General features: G+C 53.4%; 4 protein-coding genes across 4 annotated transcripts; all 4 read left to right on the top strand.

Moving 5' to 3' along the window:
* Positions 1-320: 320 nt before the first annotated feature.
* DQ04_02311000 (hypothetical protein) lies at positions 321-2,882 on the top strand (the record flags this gene model as incomplete). Its single annotated transcript, XM_009311734.1, has 1 exon — positions 321-2,882. The coding sequence occupies one exon, from the start codon at positions 321-323 to the stop codon at positions 2,880-2,882; it is 2,562 nt and encodes an 853-aa protein (XP_009310009.1).
* A 166-nt stretch (positions 2,883-3,048) lies between these two features.
* Positions 3,049-3,279, top strand: DQ04_02311010 (hypothetical protein; the record flags this gene model as incomplete). The annotated part of the gene is made up of 1 exon (XM_009311735.1): positions 3,049-3,279. One exon carries the CDS (start codon positions 3,049-3,051, stop codon positions 3,277-3,279), a length of 231 nt encoding a protein of 76 aa, XP_009310010.1.
* Positions 3,280-3,739: 460 nt separating this feature from the next.
* DQ04_02311020 (DNA-directed RNA polymerase II subunit 3) lies at positions 3,740-6,130 on the top strand (the record flags this gene model as incomplete). Its single annotated transcript, XM_009311736.1, has 1 exon — positions 3,740-6,130. The coding sequence occupies one exon, from the start codon at positions 3,740-3,742 to the stop codon at positions 6,128-6,130; it is 2,391 nt and encodes a 796-aa protein (XP_009310011.1).
* A 1,031-nt stretch (positions 6,131-7,161) lies between these two features.
* On the top strand, positions 7,162-9,099 carry DQ04_02311030 (serine/threonine protein kinase; the record flags this gene model as incomplete). The annotated part of the gene is made up of 1 exon (XM_009311737.1): positions 7,162-9,099. The coding sequence occupies one exon, from the start codon at positions 7,162-7,164 to the stop codon at positions 9,097-9,099; it is 1,938 nt and encodes a 645-aa protein (XP_009310012.1).
* Between the last annotated feature and the right edge of the window lie 180 nt (positions 9,100-9,279).

Here is a 9,279-nt window from a genome sequence, read left to right on the forward strand (position 1 = left end):
TCCCCTTTTCTTCTTTCGCACGTAATGCATGTGTGTGTGCGTTGATTGAGGTGTGTGTTGGGTTTATGTCGCTGCCCCTGCAGCTGCCGTTGGTATTCGCCCCGTCTCTCTCTCTCTCTCTCTCTCTCTCTCTATTTGTAGCATTCACTCCGTTTGTTGTTGTGCGGTGTGGCTCGAAGCGACGCTCCCGCTTCTATTTTCTCCTCTGGAAGGCGGGGAGAACAGAAACACACACACACGGAAGGTCAAGGAAGGAATACACACAGCGGGGTAATCAGAGAGAAGGTGCGTGAGGACACAAGAGGGGGAGGTAGTGTGTGATGTTTTCCTCGCAGTTCGATGACAACCCGTTTGCAGAGGATGCCGGGGGGGAGTCCACGCTGTCAGACATCGGCGACACAAACGACAAAAACACCAACAGGGACGAAAAGCGGCAACGCGACGACACGCACGCTGCGGATGAGCCGCCGAAGAAGGTCGTTCGGCACGACGATGCCAGTGATGAGAACATTCACACAAAAGTGGATGAGATGGAGGCCCCGGTAGAGGCAACAGAAACAACGACAGCGCCGCCGTACACTGGGTATGCGATGGAAGATACAGAAGAAGGTGTCTGCGACAGTGAAGACAACTACAGCTCCCAAATCTGCCGCGTGGCAGAGTTGGAGGCAACACAGCGACAGACCACCCGGTCGCACCGCTTCCGTCTGACGCTTGCGCGGCAGGAGAATGAGGCACTTCGCACCTACATAGGCCGTCTCCGCATGTCCCTGATGGAGATGCGGCAGAGGCCGCAGAAAGGGGGCAGCCACGCTTCCGGCTTCGTGAAGGAAGCGCAACCACAGGCACATGAGAACCCCTCCGCTCTTTCTACAATGATGGATGCCTACGACAGCACCGCGCGGGGGAGGCGACTCGCCTCGCATGTGCACTGGCTGCAGCACCTGGAAAGTGTCGAGACTAACCTGACTCAGGAGAGCTGCGCCACAACTGTGGACTCTGAGAGTTGGATGCCCGCGCTGTCGCCATCTTGGCAGGGCGTGGCTCCCTGTAAGCCCTCCAGCACAGCAGTGCATCGGCTGGAAAACATACAAAAATCCCTGAAGAAGCTGTTGCCTGTGTTAGATGCCCCTACAGCGCAGGTGGTGACAACATTGGTGTGGGAAATACAACGGCTCTCTGAAAAGAGCGACGCCTTGGGTGAGGTGGTCAACTCCTTAGAATCGCAAGTCCAGGCGCTGCGTTCGAGATGGAAGGACCACATTTTGTGGGGAACGGAGCGTGGTCTTCTTGTTGCTGAGGAGCAGATGAGTAGCCACTTGGCGGCCCTTTGCCCCACGTCGACAGAGCGACAGCTTTTTCATCAGAAGCAGCAGCTGCAGAAGAGGCTGCACCGTGCTGAGGTAGCCATCGGGGTCTTGCTTTCTGCTGCCACAGGCGTACGTTTGCAGTCAGTATCACCTGCTACACTGCAAGCCGCTCTGCAACGCCAGGAGGAATTGGAAAAGCTGCGGGATCAGCTTAGTCGTGAGGTTCTATACCTGCGAAAAATGCTGTGGGACAAATTCTCCTCGTCGCCACTGTCTGTGCTCCGTGCTGAGGTGGGCCAGCTCACAAAGGAGACAACGGAAGAAGGGCGGGTGATTCTCCTGCAGCACTGCTGCGCCGCGCTTTCCCAGCAGCTAACCGGACTAACCCACCGAATCATCTCCAAGCTACTGAGAGGTTCAACAGCGTGCCCATCATCAGCTGAGCAGAGCGAGCAGCTGCTTGCGTGCGAGGAGGAATTGACCACACTGCACGCTTCAATCGTTGCATTTCTTACGGAAAATGCGCGGATTCAGCAGGAGATAAAAGATTTGTCGCTTGTCAAAGTTCTGGCAGCTCATGGTAGCGCAGCCCTCATATTTTTTGCCGAAAGACTACAGATGCCATTCCTGTACAAGCAGCCAGTGGGGGAGGAGATGGGTAATGGGAACAACGAAGGTGACAACAGTGTTGAGGGAAATGAAGAAGAGTTGGATGCCCAAAAGATTCTCGCCGATACTTTTATGAAGAACACTGAATGCCTCGTTGGGTTTCTCAACACGCATATGAAGGGCGTCATGGGCCTTTTCACGGAAGAAAAGAAGCTCTGCGGAAAGATTTCGTTTTTGCTGCGAATGGCGGTTGCGGCGGATCGGCTGCTCTTTAGGAAAGTTGGTGTGCTTCTCTCAACAGCTCCCACGGGGGACATTGCAAAGGAGCTCGACGAGGTCCGTGTGTGCTTTGAGCAGCCACAGCACATTCCACAAGATCTTCCCCCGTTGGATGCACTTCAAAATGTTCTCCAGTCACACTCGAGTCGTCACGCAAAGGAGCTGTTAAATCGTTGGAGTGCGGCGGACAAGGCAAGGGAGAAGTTGCAGGAGGACTTGGACTGGTGCAGTCAGCAGTACCCAAGACATGCTGCATCTGAGCTTCGAGAGGCCCAGAGAGAGCTACAGCAACTGAAGGCCTCGGTGGCGGCGGTCGAGACCCGAACTAAAGACACGGCACCACTCGAGGTTGAGCTGAAGAGTGGAAAGGAGAAACTCGCCCAGCTCCAGCAGGAGCAGCTAGCGTTGCAGAAAGAGCTGGCTGCCGCGGAAGAAGAGTGGCGACTTGTAGAGGAGAATGAAAGAGCCAAGGCGTTGGCAATTGGCTTTCCACAACCGAACCATGAGCCCGATGAAGAGGGCAACGTTGAGGTCGATGAAGAGGGCAGCGCGGAGGCCGATGAAGAGGGCAGCGCGGAGGCTGATGAAGAGGGCAGCGCGGAGGCTGATGAAGAGGGCAGCGTGGAGGCTGATGAAGAGGGCAGCGCGGAGGCTGATGAGGAGGTCAAAGACGAAGTCGCCTGAGAGACTGTTGTTAAAAGGAATGTGGCGTGGTGTACCCTGTTCCATCTATGTCTGTCGGGGTGTAATCACCCTTCTCTTTTCTCCGCTGCGCCTGCAGTGTTATAGTCTCCTTCTTTTCATCACTCTCTTATCCCCTGCACTCCGAAGAAGGGCTTGTTCTTTTAGTATGGCTGCTGAGGACTCAGCGGAAGCGGCAGCAGGGCTTGTTGAGGCGTTCCGTGCCCTGGACGGGCGGCGCGTGGGTTGGCTCTCTACGGCGACGGTGAAGTCGCTCCTGGAGAGATATGGTGACTTCTCAGACGCGGAGAAGGAAGAGTTTCTCGCGGAGGCAGATCAGGGGGCCAAAGTGCACTACGAACGTTTGGTGAATGAGATTATATTTGGTGATAGTCGCTGATGTGGTGTACGATGGCGGGCTGTAATGAGCGCTCTACGCACACACACGCGCAAACAAACAAACACAGTATCTCTCCTCACACTTTCCTATCGTCTTTGCATGCGCATGTATGTGGTGTCACTGTTCATTGTCAGCACTTCGTGATAGAAATGATGATGATGAGCGACGCACAGCAACTTTTCAATTTTTCTTGTTGCTTCATTCTTCGTTGTTTTCGATTTTTCTCGACACCTGTCCGTCTACGTAGCTGAGTATTGCCTTGTTCCGGTTTGTGTTGCTCCTAGCAGCCAAAGAGGGATCAGGAGGAACGGTGAGAAAGGGAGAACAAAAAAATAACATCTCTTCCTCAAGGGCATAGTTGTACTTCTGTACCAGCTTCACTCGCTGTTTCATTTTGTTTTATACACAAGCCCTTGCTGGCTGAATTCGACAGAAAAAGTGTGCGCCCGGCAGAACAATCATGACGGTGTCTGCTGTTCCAGATGTGTGCACGCTCGTGTGGCCATTCTTGGGGGATCAGGAGGGTGCAAGTGGTGAGGACATCTGGTTGATTGGGTGGAACCCGCGGGGGTTGGTGGTAGTAGTTGTCACGATTGTGCAGAGCGCGGCGATTGAGGATGCCCAGCAGACGCTCGAGCAGATTAGGAGACACGCAGAGGGCGGTAGCGGCGGCGCAAGCAGCAGGAGTAGCAGTGAGCACCGTGGGCCACAGCGTAGGGACGTTCCCAGTTCCGCGTCTCTGTCGGTGCTCGGTCGCCTACGCAGCCCACAAGCAACGCCGCGTGTGTCATCCGACAGTGTGAGTGAGCGCGCCGATGTGTGGGTGCGCAACGAGCGGCAGCTGAGCGACATCTGGTTAGAGTTGAATCGTGGGCCCTTGCTCAACCAAGTGTGGTGCTGCGGTTACCACGTGCTACCTTGTCACCTCCATGTCATTCGTACCGATCCACACGTGCGCTATTCCGCCACGCCAACGGCGTTTAGTGTCACCGCGCGATTTGGCTGCTGTGGTATTGCTGCCCTGCAGCAGGGCGCAGTGCCCCTTTGTACCCTGGGGTCGCACTCGACACTGGAGGGCGTGCTTCTGCCACCACACATGATAGCCTTGGCTGGTCCGTGCACGAGGGTGGAGGAGGAGTTTGATGGTCAGTCCCAAACACGCAGCTTCATTAGGCGCGTGAAGGAGGACACATGGGATAGCAATGCCTCCATAGATGACATTCCCAGCAATAATGACGGCAGTTTAACGCGGCGAGATCGGGATAAAGTTGAGCAAGTCGGCCTCATGTTGGAACTAGAGGAGCATGATTCACCATCACCGCTTCTATCATCACCGCTTATGGAGTTACCACCGAGGTTGGATTTTCCCACGAGTGTAGACTGCGCGGAGCTGAGCCTTCTCCTTCGCGCCAACAACTGTGGTCGGGCTCTCCGTGAGTCCGTCGAAAATTGTGGGAAAGAAAGTGGAAACAGCAATAGTAAGAAATCCGGAGAATATACATCGAGCAAGCGGTCTTCATGGGAGAACCATTTACAAACGTTCATTAGTATGATAATGAAAATGTTGCTCTTCACACTAGTGGTACTCACATGGCTTGGAAAACTTTCATGTACTGCTGCTTTGTTGGAGTTTCGACTCCGCGAAATCATCAATTGGCTCGCGCTTCTCCAGGGCCGCACGCGTGTCTGTGGACTTCATCCTGTGTTGCCTCATATGCAACACGAGGACCCTTCGTTTCAGCGTTTCTGTGCTGTTAACTTCCTTTCACGCCTCGTTGTCGACGGTCTCCTGGGAACACTTGTGAGTCTTCTTCTTGCCATTGGTGGAAACGCCCTGATTGACAAGTCAGGGAGCTTCTGCAGGTATTTTCTTTACGATTTGCATATGGGGTACATGGACTGGTTTGAGGGGTGGCCCGCCGGTCTCAAGATGAATGAGGACCTCAACATGACTCTGTGTTTCTTCGCTAAACTGGTCCTGACGACGAGATTGGACTTTCTTGTGAACTTCAACTGGGTAGAGCTCGTATACAGGCTGTTGGTGTACACTGCCCCGTTTGGCGCTAGCTGTGCCTTTGCACTCGTCTCAGATATCTGTGTGCTAGTCTCTCTGCACCTGCTGTTGTTATTCTATGTCATCATGGGGCCGTATCGTGTGATGCGGTCCATGATGGGGAGTCTTTTCCTGCAGTTCCGCGGCAAGAAATACAACCCGCTGCGGCGACGCATCGACGCCTACGACTTTGATGTGGACCAAATGTTAATGGGTACCCTTCTCTTCACAGTGACAGTCTTCCTCTTCCCGACGCTCGCGGTGTACTACCTCTACTTTGCACTCGTGCGCACCTCCATCTGGCTGGTGCAGGAGGGACTCATCACCACCGCCCACCTGACGCTGTACCTGCCGGTGTTTCCCGTTATCTACTGGGCCATGTACCGGTGGCAGTGGCCCGGCGGCGTAGCCATCACGGCACCAAAGCTGACGCGTGCGCGGCACCACTCAAATGCCGCAAGCTCCTCCGCCCGGGCGTCCACAACGGTGGAGGTTACGGTGCTGTCCAAGCCACTGGAGCTGCGTATATTATTGTCAGACTTTCTGTTGGTGCTCAACAATCTCGCGAAGCTGCGTCCTTTCCATATGATGATGGTCATCTACCACGCACAGGTGTGGGAGAGCACGAATCCGGTGGAGCGCCTCATCCCGCACCTACAAAAGGACTGCATCCACGCGAGCGTTCAGGTGAGGCCACCGCCCGCAACAGCAGCAGGAACAGCAACAGCAACAGCAGCAACTGCCACGACACCAGCGTCCACGGCAGCAACGGGGGCCCCACCGCCGCGGTCTCGGTAGCTTTCAAATGAGAGGAGGGTTTTATATCCAAACGCCTACGAAATCTTGTACACCCTCTCTCTCTCTCTCCCTTTTGCAACTCTAATCCCGCCTCGGTGTTGCTTGTTTTCGCTTTCTTTGAATCTCCTCTGTCCCCGTGCATTGGCCTCACAGATGGATGAATACGTGTCCCCGTTATGCTCCATTTCATGTTTTCTTTTTCTCTTCGCTCCAACCAGTATAAACAACGCACAAAACAAGAAAGAAGGAATAAAGGCACAGATCACGAACGTCAAAGGTGACTCCAAAACAAAACAAACGAAGAAAAGGGGGAAAGGGACACACACACACACACACTGAAGGGGTGGAGGAAAAAAGGCGGGGCGTCGTGCACACATAACACCTGTGGGGAAGAATTTTAGGAGGCATCACACGTAAGCGTGTAGCGTGGGTAGCACACCGCCCGCACGTACAAGCACGCGCATAGGAAGTCTCTGCTTCTGTGTGTGTGTGTGTGTGTGTGTGTGTCAAGGAGCAAAAAGCCACGCACTTCTGGACAAGTAGCAAACAGTTAAATAAACAGAAAAGCAACGTAAAGAGGTAAAAGAAGCATAAAGGCGCATCAAAAGACGCAGGGATTTAAAGAGATAGCAGTGCAGTGAATACCAGAATAAGGCTTGAGGAGAAGAATTCAGTGAAAAGCAGGCAATACCACGATAAAGGGTGTTTAGGGTCGGCGAGCATCTTTGCGTGGGGGGTGGGGGAACGTTCCCTTGTCTGACCTCTTAGGCCTGCAGTTAGGGAGTGTGTGCGTGTGTGGTTGCCGGTTCATTGACAAGACCCAAACTTGGAATTCGTAAGATACCGAGGGACGAAACGAAAAAAAAAGGAAGGCCTGATTCTATTCTTTCTATCGTCATATATATATATATATATATATATATTTCCACACGAAGAAGTGCACNGAAACAGGTAGAGAAGCCTAATAGGAGAACGAACGACAATATAAGAGAAGAACAGAGCACATACATTTCAAAACGGAAGCTTCACCAATGCCCCCGCTGAGGCAAGAGATGGGCTCCGCCTCACGTGACCCGTCGAGTGAATATCAAATCATTGGCAACTATGCAATGGGTGAAACTATTGGGAAGGGAAGTTTCGGCAAAGTGAAAAAGGGTCGGCACCTTCCAACAGGAGAGAACGTTGCAATTAAGATACTCAACCGCAAGAAGCTGAAGAGCGCCAATATGGACAAAAAGGTCTTTCGTGAGATCAAAATACTGAAGCTATTTTCCCACCCTAATATTTGCCGGCTCTATGAAGTGATCTCTACCCCCACTGACATGTACCTTATCATGGAGTACGTTGAGGGCGGCGAGCTCTACGAATACATTGTGAAAAAGGGCATGTTGAAGGAAGATGCAGGGAGATACATTCTGCAACAGATTGTTTGCGCGCTTGAGTACTGTCACCACTTCCTCGTCGTGCATCGCGATCTCAAGCCGGAGAACATTTTACTCGGGCCTGGGATGCAGGTGAAGTTAATTGATTTTGGTCTCTCCAACATCATGAAGGACGGGGAGTTTCTAGCAACATCTTGTGGGTCGCCGAACTACGCTGCACCGGAGGTAATTTCGGGCAAGATGTACTTCGGCCCTGAAGTGGATGTGTGGTCGTGTGGTGTCATTCTCTACGCCCTACTGTGCGGATGCCTGCCGTTTGATGAAGAAAGTGTCCCATTGCTTTTCTCTAAGATCAAAAAGGGGCGCTACAGTATACCCTCACACGTCCCACCCGGCGCACGTGAGTTGATTGAGCAGATTTTGGTCGTCGATCCCCTTGTGCGTCTGACGATACCTCAGATTCGCGACAACGCGTGGTTCAATACCAACCTTCCCATACGTCTGTCGTACAATGAAAGTGTTTTCTTGGTGCGGGAAAAGCGTATCTCTCCGACTGTCGCCAGTCGGGCGGCAAAACTTCTCGGCATGCGGGACCGAGATGTGCGTAATGAGATTGAAGGAGGAAGTGGGCCTGGTTTTGTAGCTTACAGCATTCTTCTTGATGTGGAGCGGCGCAAGCAGATCATCGCGGAGTCGGAGTCCCTTGCAGTGGACGACGAAACGCCTGACAGCTCCAGCAGTGTTGCGACACACGTCGTCAAGGCAACGGAGCGCGAGCTTAACCTCGGGCTGATGCTCACGCAGAGCCCTGCGATGGAGATGCTCCTGGATGTGGGGGACGCCACCTCTAACAAACGCGCCTACAACGGCGGCAACTTCCTGCCAGTGTCGGTGCAGGAGACACGGACGTTCAACGCATCTATGCATACGCCAGGGTCAAATGGTGCCTTTAGCATCTCGAAGCGGCCGGAGTCCCTTGCGGATGTTTCCAACCCGTTTGGCTCGAGTTTTATTGGAAGTGGAAATAGCATGCATCGCCCATCTGTGCTCGGCACGAGCGGGCGCTGGGGATCTGGCGGTGCACTTGGCGCAAGCCTCAGCGAACGTCAGCGCGTCGGGTCCGTGGCGAAGTCGCATATGATGTACACACAGGAGGAAGAAGAGTTTATTGTGAAGCACAATGTTGGCTGGCGTGTTGGTTTGATGAGTGACTTCAACGCTGCCACTTCACTGAGTGTTATATACAGCATCTTGGTGTCCTTCTCGATGGAGTGGAAGGTGCTGGCGCCATTTAGTCTGCTTATTCGCACAACGCCCAGCACGTGGTCAAAGATTGGTCTCTCGGTGACAAAGTCACTGACGCCGCTCTCTCTAGCAGTCTCGGAGGTTCCTGATAACGGCGCCGCTTCTGAGGGAGCAGGAGAAGCCGAGGTCCCACCGCGGGTGATTTTAGTTCTTTACCTTTTCCGAATTCACGAGAAACATGACAAGGGTTACTTGGTGGATTTTAGCGTTGTGAGAGGGTCGTTTCTGGCGTTGGACGTCGTGCTGCGCCTTTCCGCGGCGCTCATTCAGCGCATGGGCTGAATTTGCGGTGGAGCCGAGATGGCTGCTCCCCGGATAGAGAAAGAAGGAGAGGAAAACACGCTAAGAGGAGAAGAGAGAGAGAGAGATGGTGGGCGGAGTGAAATCAAAGTGAAAAAGTCGTCTGTTGTGGTATAATAACGAAGTGAAGTGGTCTGGTGGGTGTGAACGGCCGCATGCAAA

The sequence above is a fragment of the Trypanosoma grayi genome, assembly GCF_000691245.1.
Source record: "Trypanosoma grayi strain ANR4 Tgr_231_V1, whole genome shotgun sequence".
Lineage (NCBI taxonomy): Eukaryota > Euglenozoa > Kinetoplastea > Trypanosomatida > Trypanosomatidae > Trypanosoma > Trypanosoma grayi.